Source organism: Benincasa hispida, chromosome 1, assembly GCF_027475165.1.
Source record: "Benincasa hispida cultivar pf3 chromosome 1, pf3_genome.v1.1, whole genome shotgun sequence".
Lineage (NCBI taxonomy): Eukaryota > Viridiplantae > Streptophyta > Magnoliopsida > Cucurbitales > Cucurbitaceae > Benincasa > Benincasa hispida.
The window spans coordinates 79,091,005-79,109,840 of NC_143478.1; the positions used below are offsets into that span (position 1 = coordinate 79,091,005).

The following is an 18,836-nucleotide window of genomic DNA, read 5'->3' on the forward strand; positions in this document are numbered from 1 at the left end:
AAATAGCCTCAGGACCTTAGTTTATTGGATTCGAGATTACAATTTCAATAACAACTTTATCGGAAAAAAAACAAAATATGTTTATTAATTTACAAACTACGAGTTTTAGGACATAAAATCCAACAAATCATATTCAAGTATTTATTTCCTCTCAAATAAACTTTATATTATAATGTATCGAATACATTATATTAATTATATCATGTACAATTAAGTTAAATTAGTTATATCACATGTAATTATTTCCCTCAATGAATTTGAACAATTCAAATTAATCCAAAATTGATTATCAATAATCCCCGTTGAGCTATAGAAGGAACCTTATGAACATGAAGATTGAAGCTCCAATGATACTTAAACAATTAGTTAAACTCCTTTAACGAAATTATTAAACATCTATTAATTGTTGGCCACTCCATCAAGGACTGACAGCTGCACTATTCGCACTACAAATATATTTTTGTGTTCATTGGATATAACCAGTCAATAGTACAATGACCCTTCACAAATTGTTCATAAATATAGTTGGTCAAAATTATCGTTTTGTCCCTTAGTTACATCTAAATTCTTAAGTACAACTAATCCCTCTAATGAATAATAGGTTATAGTCCAACTATGACCAAACCCCTTTTGGCCCAATAGAGGGTGTGGTGCCACATTGTTCAAGACTCAGAATCAGCCCTTAAGGGAGCAATTTATCTATTTATCCATACGTTAGGGAATGAGTGAATTCCATTTTTTGTAACTGTGTTTCCAACTCCCAAATCAGACGAATCCCCAAAATGGTAGACTTATTGAATTGACAATATGACCACTCTCACCCATACAAATCAAAGGATCACCTTCATAGATAGGAGTTCCCAACTCACTCAAGATTCATGTCATGTCACATATGGTCATCCTGTTAAAATGTAAGTCTCAACTATTAATGGCGTTATATAGTAAGACTAGTCATTTCGTGGTAAAGTCTTATACAAACTTATTTGTATCGAATACCCTGCTCACATATATGAACGATAATGATCAAATTATTTGTAGCACTTTACAACAATTGTAACATCTACAAAACGGGTCGTATTCGTAGTGTCACCAGGATAAGATACTCTACCTTATCCATCTACTAAAGACCATTTAGGTTATTACTTAAACACAATCCACCCGTATGTCTTTACATACATGTTTAAGTTACAGAAGATAACCTTGGAGGTTAGTTTATTGGTTTGTGGGTTAATGCTACTAAATGTCAAATAAAACATCTCAAATTTTATTAAATTAATAAAATCTCTGTACATTACAGTTCAAACTACAGGACCCACGAGATTTAGGACATCAACTATAATAGATAGTTCGATCCCTACCCCATAATTGAAAATAAAAATCACAAGAGTATACATAATGTGTCAATAAGGGAGATGTTGAAGAACTTTTGTTTATTTATTTTTAGGACAAATTTTGAAGAACTTAATCCTCTTTTGCTTTTAAGATTATACTTGTTATATGTACAAAAATACACGCATGTATTGGCAACTTCATAAAAACACTTTTAAAAGCTACAAGTTATGGGACTGTCATTTGTCAATTACAAAATAATAATAATAATAATAATACAAAATAAAATTATTATCAACCGATGTAATATTCATCTCATCAATAAGTTGGATACTAAACAACATCTTTAAAAGTTAGAAATTCAAATTCCCAATTTCAATCTAAAGTTGAACTTATATATAAATAACAAATTATTTTACGACGTTTGAAGGAATAAATTATTATTATATACATTTTTTAAAAGAATGAATTTCTACAGGTAGAGGTGTCTTTTAAAACATTTTTAATGTAAAAGTTAATATGCAACTTTTGAAAAAAAAAAAAAATCTAGGACCCTATTTAAAGACGTGTCATAATCTAAGTGGTTGGTGAAAATGCTGAGCTGTCATTTTACCCGCACACCAAAATCGGGCTGCCCTCTGGGATAAGCAAATATCTTTCGGTTCTTCCAGCTAACGCGGACTCCAAATCCCTATCAAACGTCCTTAATATTATTTCTACATGAAATTTCTACTCAAACGACGTCGTTGTTGTCTCCTCTATATATATAACCCTTCCTTTGCCCTATTTTTTTCCACCCGAGTTTCGTCTTCCTTCGGCGGCAAGGAATTTGACTCTTCCGCAAAGCTCAGGAACTTTTCATCTCTTTCGTTTAGGTTTTCCCTAATTCTCTGCCCTAATTCTTCACTGCTATTTCTCCGATCGGTTTTAGCGGCGAGTTATCTTCTCCTCAAGAGGTGTGTGTTCTTTCTTCTCCGTTTTGATCTACGATGCTTACTTTACGATGGAAACCCTAGATGTTTTGTCTCCGATTTCGTGGTTCTTTTGTATGGTTGCTGTTTGATTTCTTGTGGGAGCCGGAGTAGACTTTTGCCCCGTGAGTTATGGCTTTTCATTTGATATATCATAAGGTTTGAGTGCGAGTGGGAAGTTTCTTGGTTCTGTTATGGTTGTATTGTTGAAGGTCTCTGTATTTGGATGCAGTTTCCTTTTTCGGGGTTTTTTTCGATGTATAATGAGACCATAGAAGTATATTGTATCTATTGGTAACTTTTGTTTCTGCAACTTATGTAAGGTTATGGCTGGTTTCTTTGAGTTTTCTGTGCCATGTGTCTGATTTACGCAGTATTGTTCTTTTTCTTGATTCTTTGAACGAACCCTGGCGAGGAGCTGCATGATTTTGTGCGCTTTTCTGAGCGGCTTTGCGTCCCTATTGTTTTGAATTTATTTTGAATGTTACTTTTCTTTGTTCACTACCAACTCTATTTTTCTAACTTTGTGTTAGATGGCGGCTAAACCACTTACTACCGAGGCGATTGCCATAACTGAGAAGAAGATGGATATGGCTTTAGGTTGGGCTTTTGAATTTCTTGCTTCAGTACTTTTGAATTTATGTACATCTTAAAAATTTATTGATTATTCTGTTTCTACATTTGTTTTGAATTAGACGACATTATTAAAATGTCCAAAAATACGGGAAATAAAGGCACGAAGCAAAGAAGGATACCGGTAATAACCTGTTTTCTTTATCATGCCTTTAATCTGGGTAGTCCATTTTTGAAATTGGAAAATTTCTTTTTATTATGATAATGTAGTGATTTATCTTTCCACATGCAGAACAAAATGCAGAAATTTCCAAATAATGCTTCTCAAAATAGACCCAGAAAGTTGCAGCGTTTCATGGACTCTAGGTCTTCTCTGAGACAGGTTTGTGCAGTCATTTAACTTGATTATAATTTACGTTGCTATTTTGTATGATGAGTTTTGATTTTTTTTTTTTTTTTTTTTTTTTAAATTTTAGGGGGCTTTGGCCAACAGAAGGTCAAGCTTTCAAGGGAATCAGTTTCCTTTGGCAACTGAGGTTGCAAGAAAGGCTGCAGTTGCTCCAATTCGCCCTAGAGCTTTTAATCGTAGGGCAACCAATTGGAATAAAACAAGGTATTGACCAATACCTCGTAACCTACAGAAAGGTCTTCTCGTAAATTATGAACATATGTTGAAAATCAGCAACCTTCTAAAACTGTATGATATATAAAAGAAGAAATGCTATCAGTTTAACAATTGAAACCTGGTTGCTGATTGTTTTAATGTGTTATTTGATGCTGTGACAGGTAAATCACGTTTATACACAATTGATGACTTCTACAATGTCCATCAAGTTTTACTATATGAAGTTAGCAACATAATATGTTGGTTGGAAAAACTGGATGATAAGTTTTTGCTTCAACCAGTTAAATTGGAGTGGGACTATTTCCAATAATTTTGATTCTTCCATGCTGACTGGGAATTGTTTCTGCTTTATCTTCTTAAGTCTGGTTTTGGAATGCATCGAGTTATCTTTTGGTTTTCTGACGAGTAAGTGATTGGTGGAGTCTGCAGAAGTTGGGACAAAGATAATTTGGAAATTTTGAATGAATTTGTTTGCTGCGGTCATCTGGAAAAATGTGGTGGTAAAAAGGGCTTTTGTGTGCATTGGATGAGTGTGTATACTTTTGAGTTTTTGCTCCTTGTTAAATTTGTTAATTGTCTTGGATTTCTCAAGCCTTCGTAGACAACCCATATCATTAGAGCAGCCTTGACCGGATACCTCTTTTGTTGCAAGGAAGTGGAAGCTGTATTTCAAGATGTGACGTTTTAACTACACCAGATGGTTTAAAATTGTGGCATCTCCCTTTTATTGATTATTCCACAATAGTCTTGTTGTTCATCATGCTCAAACTCCGCTGTTAACTTCCATTCCTGGTGGATGACAATTGACATATCTTCATTGGCTTGCAATAATGCAGGCAAAGAACCTTTTGGGCCTGTGGTATTGTGAGATTTTGGTAAATTTTGTATCTATTTTAGTGATCCGTCTGCTAGTTTCCTTTATTCCACTTGGTGTTCCCTTTTCACTTGCTGTCGCATCCTGGGGACATTAGTTAGCCTTCCAACTACCATGTTGTGACAAGTCTACAAGCACTTCTACTTGTTCACTAGCCATAGGACTCAAATGAGGAAACCCTCGACCACTGAAAGTTTTCCACTTGTGAAATATGGTTCTATAAATTCCCGTAGTCAGCCACTCAGCCTGGCCCATGGGAGATGATATTTCATTTTCTATAGTAGATCCTTGGGGTGGAATTGAAATTTTGCTTGTTGCAAGTAAAACAAGAACTCCGATTTTGGTAATTTGTTGTTGCATAATCCCTGTGATAACATAAGTGCTGAAGGAACTATGAATGGTGAGTTAAAATGTGTCGAAAGATGACTTTATGCTGTTCTGTGAGGTATCATGTGTAGATCTTGGGTTTAGTCAGTGGAATACACTAATACTGCAGAAGTTCATGCTGCTTGATTTTCTGGTTGAAGCCTTCATTTTCTGGTTCAAGTTCCGGACAGGAATCTTCCTGGAGTATATTTTTTGTTCATTGATAATACTAGTTTGGAGCTTTTCATTGTGCATTAAAGCAAGCAAAGCATGTGGGGTGTTTGATTTGAGGTTTGGATGGATCATCCTATTTAACCAGAAAGTGCTTTTCTGGATCCTATCAAGCGTAACGCATTTTGAGCTGATTCACATTTTTCGATGACTGCATTCTCCTGATCTGGTTTGTCTTTTATTTCTGTTTATGGGGTTACCATTTCAATTTTGATCACGGAGGTAAGACACTCTTGATCGACTTGTATCTAGACACTCAAGGACATGTTGAAGATTGTTGTTGTTTGTGAAATTCTAAATTGGATAATACATGTTTTACCTAGCGGGTTTACTTATAAATGTTTTATCTTCTGTTCATCAATCATTTCAACATTTTTTGGTACAGGGTTGATACTCCACCGGTTCCAAGGAAGCCTTTCATTAATGGAACCTTTGTTCCCAAGGTACTGTGTTCCTTACTGAGTTGGCCAGAAGTGTAGAGGGCTCCTCAATGGTTTGCAATTGTTTGATCTCTCGTTTATTTCCCTCACCCACCTTCCGTCTACAGGTATCTGCACCGGCCCAGCCGCAAACAAATGTCACGCCGAGACAGAGGCCACAAACTCTTGACTCACTGTTTGCCAACATGAAGGAACAGAGGTTGAGGGTGTTAGCACAGCGACAAAATAGCGGCGGGGCACAAAGGAATGGTGGTTGGCAGCAAAGACCTCCATGGGGGAAGAGGCCGTTTTGGTAACTGAAGAATACACAACACATACCTGGTGCAATGAATTGATCTTTTGTGTGGGAAATGTAGATGATGCTTAATTTGGCTTGCTTGTCTTCGGCACCCGATAGCTGATAGGGGATAAAAAGGAATCTGGTTGTTTCTTTTTTTCTTTTTTCCTTTTTTTTTTTAATCCAAACCCTTTGGCTTGCTATTTTTAGCTTTTTCTAGCTTCAGTACGAACAGAGATCTTTCTGTATCCTTGCAGATTGTGTACAGTGGTTTTTCTTTTCCTTCGTGTTCTTGTTGGCCTAATTTCTCTACTTGTTCTCTTAACAAAAAAATCCTATTTAGACGCCCGTTCCCTTCAACTTTGCGTCTTTGAAATACTGTTGTAAGAGGATTATTATTTCAAATGGTATTTACAGTATAGACAAGAAGAGATGACTCCAAAATGATAAATGAATAATAATAAAGATGAATATATAATCGATAGATAACAGCATTGTCAACTAATTTAGATAACAATGGCAAGCTTCCAAATTTGCCTACAGCAAAATGTCACACAACTTTCACCATTGAATTTTGATTTTAACGTCTGAGATTCACAATTTTATTCGACTTTGTTCTAGATTATCACTTGGGTTAACTACACCATTACCAGTTTAAAATAATTAAAAATTAGTTTTAATGAATAAATGGAAACAAAAAATGCAACTGTTTAAAATTGAGGGACTAATTAGATTCAAAACCAAGATGCAAAATATGTGTTATACTCTTAAACAAATGATCATCCACTTTTCATTTTTGTTTTTGTTTTTGTTTTTTTTTATTTTGAAAAAAAGATAATTATGTTTCTATTGTGAATCAATGTACCTGGTCAAAATACTAATCTCGAACATAATGAAACGCATTTTATTGGAATTTTTATTTGTTTTCATAAAAATAAATAAATTCCTTTTTGTTCAATAAGGAGACACTATATTCATAAAGGATAAAACTATGAAACTGAATTTCCAAATAAATAAACCTTTATACTCTGTGCTAGCTCAATACTACAACTTAAAACCTGTCAAATCTATTTGGTAATGCTAAAATGTGTCTAATTCAACTTACCACAGACGCGTGTACTATTCTCCCTTTTCCATATTGTTAAAAAAGAAAATAATGATAATAATAACAATAATATTAGGAAAATATGCGACGAAATTTTCACTAAGAGAAAATCAAATTTAATGAAACGAATGATCAATGGGGGTGTAGCTCATATGGTAGAGCGCTCGCTTCGCATGCGAGAGGCACGGGGTTCGATTCCCCGCACCTCCATTTCTTTTTTCTTTACCACAATCCAAATTTGGACGGCTACGATCAAATTTCCATTTAGTCTTCCCATGTACCCGTCCGCACGCAACCATTCCCCCGTCGTCTTCTCCTAACGACCTCTCATTCTTCATCCTTTATCCGCCAAAATCCTCCACGTTAGTGAGAGAAAAATAAATCACAGAAGAGAGAGAAACAAAGCATTCGACAAATTCTATGCCATTTTTCTACACCAATTCTCCTTCATTTCAATCCAAACCTTCACCGTACAATGATTCTGAACTTAACTTCACCATGGCTCAATATCACTCGTCTCCCCCCTCCCAAACTCTTCGAACCACTCGCCTCTGCAACCAATGGCGCTACCGTTCTCATGCCTCTCCTTCTATGTTCCCACGCTCTCTTTGCTTTCACCTCCTTCTCTAAGTCGATGCAAGTTCGAGCTTCTTTAAGTGGCAGCGATATCGACGGCGCTGCGGCTTTTGAGAATCCTGTTTCGGATTTACTCCACAACGAGCTGATTAGGGCTGTTTCGGGTGCTAAGGATGCTGATGAAGCGCTAAGAATGATCGCTGATAAGTCAGGGAGAAGTGGAGGTACTGTGTCTGCTTCGGACTGTTGTTTGATTATTGCGGCTGCATTAAAGTGTAACAATCCTGAGCTTGCTTTGTCCGTGTTCTATGCAATGCGCTCCACTTTCTATCAAGGTTTGTGTCTGTGACTTGTGCGTTTTTGTGTTTGTGTATTTGAAGTTCTATCTGTTTAATAATTTAAACTCATTCTGGAAAATATAGAACCAGGTATATGAATTGTTGGAATGGTTTATTTTAGTTAGTTAGTTGTTAGGACAGACGGTGGACTTTCGCCATCGGGATTCGTCTCTGATTTGGTGTCTTTTTCCATTCTGCCATGATTTCTTCATGTAATTTGATGATACTTTTTGTTATTCTCTTCGTCTGTCCTTCATATCTAGCTGATTTCGCGTCCTCGTTACTTTGAGGGCATTTAGGAAGGGTATGGGATTAGAATAATAGCTGGGCAGGATTGATTAGGATTAGGAAGGAAAGGAACCTAGCAGAATCTTAGTGGTTGTAGGCATTGTTTTTGTCAAGTCCAGGGTCGAAATACGCAGAGGTTTTCTTTACACGAATTTTCAATGCCCAAGGGTATGATATCTGCAGATTTGCTTAATCCATTGCCATTGTACATAGTTACAGCATGGGAAGGTGTTAATGAAAATGCTTCCACTGTTGAGAGATGGAAATGGTCAAGGCCAGATGTTCATGTATATACATTGCTGATTCAAGGTCTTGCAGCATCCTTGAGGGTCTCTGATGCACTTAGGATGATCGAGATTATTTGCCGTGTTGGTGTATCACCTGCTGAGGAGGTGAGAAACCATTTTTGTTCAGATGTGTATGAACACATTCGTATGCAGACATTTACATAGTTGTTTATTACTGCGTCGTGATGAACATAAAACAATGTAAGACAGGCTTCCTGAATAGCTGTAATATGTTTGAAGGTACCATTTGGAAAGGTAGTGCAGTGTCCCAGTTGTATGGTAGCAGTTGCGGTTGCACAACCCCAGCACGGTATTCAGGTATGGAAGTACATGGCAGCTTTTGTGGGTTGCATTCTATCGGGGAGTTTATCTAGAATGAATGGTTGAAAAACATCTCTTCAAGTTCCCCGGGGAAACTAGGTTTAGACTTTAGATGTTCAGATAGAGTGTGACTATGCTGCATTAGCTGTTTCTAAGATCGCTTACTATACTTCATATTGTAGTAATTTGTATATTGTTGATTATGAAGTATATCTACATCATTTAACACCACATGTTTGTGCAATGTCCATCGTGATATAGGGCCTTTATGCCATGACAAGATAGGGTTGATATAAAATAAATCATCTCCTATATTTGTTTTCATGATTTGGACAATTGTTTACTTTCTATATTACAAATTTCTATTAGTTTGTTCTTACTTCAGATTTATCCCATCCTTTCGTGCCATTATGAAGTACTGTAGATTTTGTCTTGAAGCCTTTGTCGGTGGACATTAATTATTAGCCACTGTAATTTCCATGACTTATGATGTTGTGCACCTAATCAAGTATTTGTTCAAAACTCCTGGTTTATTTTTAAACAAAAGCTGATGCTTTATCTCTGAGATATGTGGTTTAGAGACTCGAATGTCTTGTCTTTGAGAAATACAAATGTTTTATCTCCCAATTTTTTTAATTATTTATTTATTTATCTTTATTTTACAAACTACACCTATACCCCCGCAACCTCTTACCTTTGACAATGCTTTTTTTGCAGATTGTATCCTGTGCAAGGTGCCGTTACAAGTATGAACTTATTTCAGGAAACATAGTTAATATTGATTCAGAAGAAATTAGGTAGGTTCACCTGCATATTGCTAACTTTATTTGTTTAGTTGGCTATTACTTTAATCCCATGTTTTTTGTTATGTGCTTTTAATAAGCTGTGGTTCAAGTTCTGAAATGTCTTTTAAGTGAACGATCATTTTGCAGTTGTGAGCTTAGTACACTCTCCCATTAATACTATACGTTCATTGCCCACTACCCTGAACATTATGAACTTAGAGTTCGGGCTAATATTCAACTGTTGCAAATCTTATTTCTCAAGTATATATTAATTAATAAAACATATTTGCATTAGATGTTGATGCTCGAATATTCACTTTTTCTAAGGATCTCCTCCTGCCGAACGCAGCATGGATACTCCTGCATGGGAAAAAGCACTCCGATTCTTGAATATAATGAAGCGAAAAATTCCCGCTGCTGTGCACTCCATTGTGGTATGTATAAAATAACCTCAGTTCAACTTTGAACTATTTGGTTCTTTCAATTGCTTTCATCATCCAATTCCAAATATTTGCTCATATGATCTGTATCTGTTTGCTGTTGCTCATCAGCGGGATGAGTAATGCATGAATAATTATCGTTTCTAATGTTATTGGAAATTTGGAATAATTTCTCATCTTCCCCATTTCTCCATTACCTTATTGTGATCTGTTGAGTAATTCATCCAACGTATGTTTCATTACTAAATAACTGTGCGGCCTTAAAATTATTCAAACTTGCGAAGTTGTGTACTCATCATGGAAACATCATTTTGTTCTCTTTTCCAGTTATCATATCTAGCTGGTTGAATAACTAATCTTTAATCTCGCTCATGAAAATTTGGCACAACCTTGTATTCATTAGAATTTAATGATACTTGCGTACACTTTTCTTACTGATTTTCTTTCTTTATTTGTAGGATTTCATTGTAATCGCATATAATGTATAGATAAGTAGGTCTCCTTAATATCTTTGAACTACTAGCATAAACCATGCAAGGTAGGAGTTTTTACTAAATGACGTGTAGGAAAGTATGCTATCATCTCAGGAATGAGTGTTACTCTCGTTAATTACGAATGTAGTTTGCCAGCCTGCTGTTTTTTATAAAAGTTCCAAAGCCACATGGATATTATTATTTCTGTCTTGATTATCCTATGTTTTTGAGGCAATGTATACACAGCTCTGCTTCTCTACATTTCCTACAATTCTCTCTGTTCTCGTGCTCCTGTCACTAATTTATTCCTTCTTCATTCTTTTTAGGTACAAACTCCCTCCGGAGTGGCACGAACCCAGAAGTTTGCTACTGAAACAGCAGATCTCCCAGCACGAGAGGGAGAAAGGGTGACAATTGCTGCTGCAGCTCCGTCGAATGTATTCAGAGAAGTTGGTCCTATTAAATTTAGTCCAAAGGATCCCAATTTTTATTCTGGGGAGCCTATGTGCCTGACAAATCATTCAGATGGCCGGGAGTCACTATTATTAAGAGTGCCAGCAAAGGGAACCTCATCCTTACTTAACCCATCGACCCTCTTTCCGCTCATAGTTTTGTCTGCCGCTGGAGATGCTGCATCTGGAGTTCTTGACCCCAGCTTGCCTCAGTTGCTTTTAGTTGCTGGACTTGCTTCTCTGGCTGCAGGAGCTACCTTGAATTCATTGATTTTGCCTCAAATCAATCGGGTACAGATTTCTTTAGTCACTATTTTCTGTATTGCTACGCCTATATTAAACCTTACCTTATTTTTCAATATTTATACAGATACAGTATCTCTTGCGTATGTTTGTTGTCACTGATCAGTAGACGCATTGAATTAAAATTTGAATGTTGTCAACTGTTGAAAATGACTTGAGATGGATTTTAAAAATTTATTCCTGCAACCCATATTTAGCAAAGCGTTATGCTAAATACATTTTGGAGTGCACTTTAAAATTTCTGAATATCTTTCAAAATCTTTGAAAATAAAGATACATAACAGTTAAACATGAAAATGTCGCGCGTGTAACTATAATATTGAAAAGCAGTTTCCATTGAAAAGTTGGAAGGCACTACAAATGCAACAGTTCTCTGCATTATATACCCAAATTTCTGGTTTGCCAAAATCAATCATCTCTTCTAAAACAGAAAAAAGCTGTTTTTCCTGATGGCATGCTTGAAAAAAGAAAAAAAAAAAATCAATTTTTAAAACTTTGTAGTACATATTTTTCTACAAATATTCTTCGTTTTAAATATTGCCTTATATTTTGTACAAAATCCGCTGCCATTGCTAAATTACATCCTTTTGAAACAACAATTAGGTACCTTGCTCAAATCCCTAATGAATGTCTGGTCATAAAATAGTATTAGTTATTACACTCGTATGGTGATCAGATTTTACTGTTTTGTTCTTTAATATTAACTTTTCTTCTCCGATACTTGAATAGAACTAATTCATATGTTTCTTTGATTGTATCAGCTTCCTCAACGATCAGTTGATATCATTGCTATCAAACAGCAGCTTTTATCTCAATATAATGTACTTCAGTCTCGTATCAGGGATTTAAAACTGGCTGCTGAAAAGGAGGTATGCACTCACATGGTCTTGACTCTTGGTCATGGCATCATGAAGTAAATTTAATTTTTAATTCAATTTCTATTTTCTTAACATTAAGAACATATTATATGGTTTTTAACTAAGTTGAATGCATGAGCTTTTAACAATTTTTCACACTCATACTAATCATTTATTCCTGAAGAAAAATACTGGAAGTATGTACTATTATTGTTCCCTAATCTTCAACCTGGGCTTTCTTCACATACGCACTCATAAGTCATACAAACATACGTTGTCATCAAATATTAAGGATCTGGTTGGTGAACTGTACTTTAATTTCTGTCATGTAGGTTTGGATGTTGGCTCGGATGTGCCAATTAGAGAACAAAATTTTTGCTGTAGGAGAACCTTCTTACCGGTGAATCCTACTAAACACTATGAGTAATCCTTTCTTAATTCAATGAACTGTTGGCAATGTTCATTTTCAATTGACTTATTAAGGTTGTAAAAGTATTTTGAAGTTTAGTTTTTTTCTTCTTTTTCAATGTCTTCCAAACTCAGTCTTTATGTTATTGTCTCCAGCGCACGTAGAAGTAGGATAAGAAAGGTGCGAGAAGGCTTGGAAAATTCCCTTAAGCAACGGATTGAACTAATAGAAAGCTATGCAAGGGTATGTCTAAGTCTAAGATATACCATTGTGTTAAGAATCCTGCTCCCGGAAAGATATGGTTACTAAGTGGTATCTTTTTTGACAGATTTCCTCAATGATTGAGATCGAAGTTGAAATGGAGTCTGATGTTATTGCAGCTGAAGCAGCCAGCAGTGTGGTGCGTACAATTTCTGCCTTGTCATAAGTTTCAGAATGAATGTTATTTACCTCTGTGACCCATTTTACAGGAAAGGGTTTCTGAACAGATAGAGCAAATCATGGCGCTGGAAAATCTAGAAGAGGCATGTCTTTATCACTGTGAACTAATTTTTTGTTTGCATGCCTTACTATTTTCCCCCTATTCTTCTATTGTGGGCAGCGGGGATAGCTCAGCTTGTGTGTTTACTTTGTTGTGATGCTGAAGTCTAATAGACCCCCGGTTCATGTTAACTGTTGTAGATTGTGCCTTTCTCTTACTGCATTCATACTACCAATTGGTCTCTGGGTATCTTACTCGTCAACATTTTGAGGAACTTGCTCTTGTTTACTATGGTTCATTCACTATTACTGTCAGGGCTGGCCCGGTGGCATACCCACTGGACTTACCTTCAATCACTTCCATCCATACGGTAGTACAAGAAGCACTGGGCTTACCTATACTGTTTTATGAAGCATTATGAGAATACTTTGATGAACTGCTAAAATACTTCTTTTCGCCTTGAGGATAGGTGAAACTTTGGGTGGAGGTAATGATAGATATCTATTGCAAGTTACATGTTACGAGGAGATGGTGGGAAACATTGACAGTGCATGAGGCAGTTTGAGGGAAGGGGTATTTCGGTTTTTGACTGCAAGAAATATGCAAATGTATCAGAGTGTCGTGCCGTGAATGTCGGAAAAATTAGTTATATAGGAATTTAGAAGAGTTGGAAAATATTATATTGAGAAGCTTTTGTTTGGGAGGGGTGTAAATACTCGAATTATCCTACTTAGCTACATTCTGTTGAGTATTCTCTGATTTCATTCAACATTATGTGATAGAAATCCGTTCTAGTTCCATCAAGTCAGTCAAACTGTCATGGATCTGGCCGTCTAGAGTTCTGAGACGTAGAGATGGACCATATGATGGTGTCCTCTGCCACCACCACACTAAGAGCCAGCTTTACAAACTGCCGGTTATATGTCCCTTCATCATAATCAAGTCCTTGACGAGCAACAATAAGGTTTTCGAACTCAATTAAGCTGGTATATCTGAATTCGGTAGAAACAATTTCCATGAGAGTACACCAAAGGGTCTTCAAGCTAAGGTCTCAGTCACCTAATACACATTTGCATGAAACTCGCCATATGTTGCCTTCCAAACGAATTTAGCACATCATAGTTACTCTCAAAGATTGAACCTACTATCAGCTGATGCTGGGTATCGCACATGGCTATTTATAAGTCAGATTGCATTGATTTTCAATTGTATGAAAAATATATTTGATTTTTGTGTCATCTAAGTAGGGTTGTCTGCTGAGTTTTTAGTTGGGCACAGAAAACGGTTAGTTTGGCTACCTTTTTAATATATGATTCTTATTGGTATTTTTCTAAAAAAATAAAATCCTCACTAAACACCCTTAAATTCAGAACGAAATAAATGGCTTTGGTTTCTGTTGTCTTCTGAGTTCCTCATATTTTCTTCTGGACTATAATGGTTTCCTGATCTTTGGAGCCAATCAGCAGACAGCCGGACACCATTTCCATCCTTTGGCTAATTAATTATTTTTTCTTCTAACCGTTTATGTCAATACCAATGCAGAGATGGAAATTACAAGCAGAAGCCAACGATGAAGCCGAAAGACTTCTCAACCAATCAATGCCAACAGAAAAGGTTTAGACAAGCTTGTACTCATGTTTTCAATCCAGGTAACATCCGTACCTCGCTTTCCACATCACCTTGTACCCGTACTATTTACCCAGACTTACTATTTGTCAAACCAATCTAGGAGCATCAATAACAAGACCAAATACTTTCCAAATTCTTTTCCTTCGCATTCACAATCCAGCCTCAATGAAAATGTCAATTAATGGTGCATGTACATGAAGTTGTGAAGCAGCATCAGGTCAGTGCTTCGTGGTCAGATATCTCATCACTGAAGATCTCATTTGTTAAATTGTATTAATGTTACGAAAAAGTACATTAAAATCTAAGTTTCTTTAGAACTTTTCCCTCCTGAGTGCTGAAATGTGGTTTATCACGTAAATATAACACATTAATGATTTTAATAAATTAATAGCCGTCTTTGCATTTCAGTTATGTTCTTAGTTAGGTCTGATAGTTGCTTCTTACTGTCCACCGGCTAGATGTTAGGATAAAGAGCCTTTTTACATATCTAGAATAGTATTATATTGTCTAACTTAGAATCCAAATGTACATGATTTTAGCTTTGGAATCTTATCAAAGTGACTTTTACAAGTATTTTTCTCGGGGACACTGAGCAAAGGAAAAGAATGAGAGAGATTCATGATTCGTCTATTAAAAAGAAAGATCCATGAATCGCACCTTTATTTTTTTTATCACTTGCTAGGGAATGGAATTTGGTACAATTCTTGCTTTATCACATTCACCTTGTGATGTGGAAGGGCCTGTGAATTTCTAAGGTTTAGCTTTAAATGGAATCTTCTATACCTTGAGATTAGGATTGGATTTTGGAACTCTACCTTTTTTCTTTCTTTCTTCTTTGTTTTTACCATTCTTTTGAAGAGACTTTGTAGATCATTCTCCAAAAACTATTTTTTTTAGTAATTATCACCGAGCTACGCTCATAATGGCTTTCTACTCTATTTCTTTAAACAAACTGTTCAACATAAAATAAGATGCTGAATAAATCTAAGGGAAATTGATATGAATATCCAACATTAATATTAGACGTCGAATCAATCTTAGGAAAAACTGATATGAAAGTGGAGCATGTAGAGTGTTACCTTTTTTGCAAGTAGCAAGTACTTATTCCATATGTATTCATGTCTTTTTCTCTTGTGTATCTTTATTCTTACTTTAAGGACTCTCTTCAACCTTGTTTTGATTGTTCCTCTGAATCTCTTTATTGAAAAATTAAAGTGTTAATATGCCCCATTGTTTTTTTTGGGACAATATATAGGGTGGATGATCAAACCTCTGACCTCGATATTGATAATACATACTTGATGACATTTGAACTATGCGTATCTTGACTACAAAATAATTGTTGTTCAAGACAACGAGTGCTTATCTTCACATATTTAACATTTTATTTTGTAGAGCTTTGGATCACAGAGTTTGGTTTTTTAAATTTAAACAATCTTTATTTTTCACGTTCTCTCATGTTGTTCTTGGTGTGAAAAAGCCAACCAGCTGTGGATTCTAATGCACCTATTTTTGCTTTGTTTTTTTACTCGTAGATTCTAAATTAATATATCATTTAGGGACTCTTTGAGAGCCCAACATGAAATGATATATCATGGGTTGGTATATCATCTCAGTGTTTAGAAACTCATTATCTTATCTCACCGATTTTAATTGTTTGTGGGTCCATTTTCAGAACGTGTCGTAACTCACTGTCATTTTTCTTTCGTGTATCATATATCATCTCAATGCTTGAATATATTCGATCTTACTCAATCGTTCATACTCGATCATGCTTGATCATACTCGATCATGTTCGATCGTTCATACTCGATCATCCTCGAACATGTTGGAACATACTCGATCATACTCAATCATTCTCGATCATGTTCGATCATACTTAATCATTCATACTCGATCATGCTCGATTATACTTGATCGTTCATACTCGATCATGTTGGAAATGCCCTCAAACTTGCGGTTTGTAAATCGTGTTAAACATTCTATTTATCAATAAAATATTATTGAGTATTTTATTCAAACAAAGTTGTTGATATTGTATTTTATTATGAAAATTCAGTAAACATATAATATTTTAACTTTATGTGATGACATAAACATAATCAAGTTAATAGTATATAGCCTAAATGGTCTATAAGTATAGGAACGAAATTGGGTATCTCATCCTGTTAACACGATTTGGATGTGGCCCATTTTGTATAGGTAATACAAATGATGTGATCCACTGATCATTCATGTAGAGACGTGAGAGTGTGGGCATCTTATGCAATAAGTTTGCATAAAGATTGGACCACGAAATAGTCGCTTTTCTTTATAATACCGTTTACTCTTAAAATTGACTATTTTATACTAAAGTAACATGGGATAACTCGATCTTAATCCTGAGCTAGTTATGAATTCCTGTTTATTCGGGATTGTCCTTTGATATGCATGGAACACTACTCAATAAGCCTTCTATTTTGAAATAAGATCGGATAGATAGCTAGGGACATAGTCCTGCGAGATGGAATTCGCTCCTACCCATTTTAGGGTTAGCAGATAAGTTGTTCTTTAAGTACTGATTCCAGATCTTAAACAATCGGGCCCCGCCTTCTCAGAGAGAGACATGATTCATAAGTAATATTATGAATCAATTTTTCATTAGATGGTCAGTGGGAACTTAAGGAATAAGATGTATTTATAGAGGTAAAACAGTAATTTTGACACAGCTGTAATTACGAACGATTTGTGAAGGATCAACTTACTTATTATGGTTTACATGGATAGGAATATATCTACAGTGAGAAAAGTGCAACTATCGAACTATAGTGATGTGCTTTGATAGTTAATGAATAATAATTAATTCGATTTGAAGAATTTAACTGATTAATTACAAATCGTTGGAGCTCATAATCTATAGGTACATTAGGTCCCACTACTAGCTCATAAATTGGAATTACAAATTGAATATTTATTGGATGAATTTTGGAATTAGGATTATGAATTTGAAATGTTCAAATTCAATTTTTTTAGGGTTTTTCAATTAATTATATTTGTTACAAATAAAAACGTTTAATTTAGTTGAAATTAAACGAATCAATTAATATTTCAATTATGATTTAAATATGAAATTGAATCATATTGGTGAAATTAGTGTTTTATTAATTTAATATTAAGATATTAAATTAATATTCTTTTAATTAAAAAGTTTAATTAAAATCAAAATTAGTTTTATTTAAAATTAATTATTTTGAATTAATTTTATAAAACTAATTTAAAATAAAATGGTTTTATTTAAAAATCATTTTTCAATTTTAAAATTAGTTTTAAGTTTGTGGATTTTTCCAAATTTAGGAAAAATCCACTAACTACAATCTAATGGAATTTCACCAAAATCCATTTGATTTATGCAATTATCACCAAGTAGGTGGTGCCATCCATGCAGCCCTATTGTTTTGCATGATTTCTATCTATATATAGAAGTTCTATGTAGAAAGATGAGATAGATTTTTGAGTTTACTTACTAGAGTGAAAAAAACTGAAAACCCTACTCAACCCTTATTAGTTCATCCTCAATTTAGCTTGATTTGAGTGTTTCCACCACACATTCCTTCTTGAGCATAGTGGAGAAGATCTTGGTAGTGGTCTTCTCGAAGAATCAAGATCAATCTTGGTGAAATTTTGCTGAATTCGTGGAAGAGGTCTTCAAAGGTAATATGTTTCAAACCCTCTTATGAATGTCATATGAATAGCATGTTTAAAACTCAAATTAAATATAGTTTAAGTGCTTATTGATTCTGAATTCTTCCGTTGCATGTTATATTACTCCTTTAGATCATATTCGATCGTGGTTGTTCATACTCGATCGTGCTCGATCATACTTGATCATACTCGCGTATTTTACACGTTTTCAATATTATGCATTATTAGTTACCTCATTTATTAAATTATCTACCAATTTTAGTAATGATCGTTCTGATTGTTTGTTGATTTTATTTATGACCATTCTGATTGTTTGTTAATTTTATTCCACTTGCATATTTTCACTACCCATTCAACCACTTCATTAATAACTTAACCAATTTATTAATTGGATTTGAGTTCATTCATGATGTAAACTTAATATTCCGAGGCTGGTCACACTTTTTTTAAAAAAATATTTGTTGGGGTTGTTATTAATGTTCAACCACCACCTCTCTCCCTTCACTTTTCCTTAATAACAACGTTGGTTCTTCTCTATTTGCTGAGAGACTCCATTGTCCAAGATTTATTTTGTCAATCCGGTAGGTTGCTTAACTTCGGTTTCTCCTTCTCTACTTTCTAATGTTTGGTTATATTATTTTCATATTATTAAGTTTCTAACTTTTGGTTGTTTAGTGGGTGGTAGGGTGCCTCATTGTATTTTGATTTGGCAACCCGTGGACTCC

At 35.0% G+C, this 18,836-nt stretch overlaps 2 protein-coding genes and 1 non-coding gene across 9 annotated transcripts; all 3 read left to right on the forward strand.

Annotated features, from left to right (window-relative positions):
* Positions 1-2,068: 2,068 nt before the first annotated feature.
* LOC120078194 (uncharacterized) lies at positions 2,069-5,968 on the forward strand. The gene is made up of 7 exons (XM_039032421.2): positions 2,069-2,285; positions 2,834-2,900; positions 2,996-3,057; positions 3,166-3,255; positions 3,350-3,486; positions 5,355-5,412; positions 5,517-5,968. Exons 2-7 carry the CDS (start codon positions 2,834-2,836, stop codon positions 5,703-5,705), a joined length of 603 nt encoding a protein of 200 aa, XP_038888349.1. The 5' UTR covers positions 2,069-2,285; the 3' UTR covers positions 5,706-5,968.
* A 960-nt stretch (positions 5,969-6,928) lies between these two features.
* TRNAA-CGC (transfer RNA alanine (anticodon CGC)) lies at positions 6,929-7,001 on the forward strand. The gene has a single exon. It is a non-coding gene; the product is annotated as a tRNA-Ala (tRNA).
* Positions 7,002-7,134: 133 nt separating this feature from the next.
* Positions 7,135-14,837, forward strand: LOC120083467 (Pentatricopeptide repeat (PPR) superfamily protein). 7 transcript variants are annotated; one of them, XR_016524502.1, is made up of 13 exons: positions 7,135-7,702; positions 8,207-8,385; positions 8,521-8,598; positions 9,319-9,398; positions 9,736-9,820; positions 10,626-11,042; positions 11,816-11,923; positions 12,244-12,394; positions 12,476-12,563; positions 12,649-12,720; positions 12,791-12,844; positions 14,344-14,450; positions 14,531-14,837. XR_016524502.1 is itself a non-coding variant. In XM_039039238.2 (13 exons), exons 1-12 carry the CDS (start codon positions 7,267-7,269, stop codon positions 14,419-14,421), a joined length of 1,773 nt encoding a protein of 590 aa, XP_038895166.1. In that variant the 5' UTR covers positions 7,135-7,266; the 3' UTR covers positions 14,422-14,450; positions 14,531-14,837. The 7 variants fall into 7 exon arrangements, 4 of the variants coding, with proteins under 4 accessions (XP_038895166.1, XP_038895173.1, XP_038895181.1 ...); XR_016524503.1 differs by having other exon boundaries at positions 8,213-8,385; XM_039039238.2 differs by having other exon boundaries at positions 8,177-8,385; positions 12,244-12,311.
* Positions 14,838-18,836: the final 3,999 nt, after the last annotated feature.

Coding starts and splice junctions, on each gene's coding strand:
- LOC120078194 (XM_039032421.2), top strand. CDS start 2,834: ATGGCGGCTAAACCACTTACTACCGAGGCGATTGCCATAACTGAGAAG. Junction 3,058..3,165: donor CGAAGCAAAGAAGGATACCG/GTAATAACCTGT, acceptor TTCCACATGCAG/AACAAAATGCAGAAATTTCC. Junction 3,487..5,354: donor ACCAATTGGAATAAAACAAG/GTATTGACCAAT, acceptor TTTTTGGTACAG/GGTTGATACTCCACCGGTTC.
- LOC120083467 (XM_039039238.2), top strand. CDS start 7,267: ATGATTCTGAACTTAACTTCACCATGGCTCAATATCACTCGTCTCCCC. Junction 8,386..8,520: donor GTGTATCACCTGCTGAGGAG/GTGAGAAACCAT, acceptor ATATGTTTGAAG/GTACCATTTGGAAAGGTAGT. Junction 9,399..9,735: donor ATTGATTCAGAAGAAATTAG/GTAGGTTCACCT, acceptor TGCCGAACGCAG/CATGGATACTCCTGCATGGG.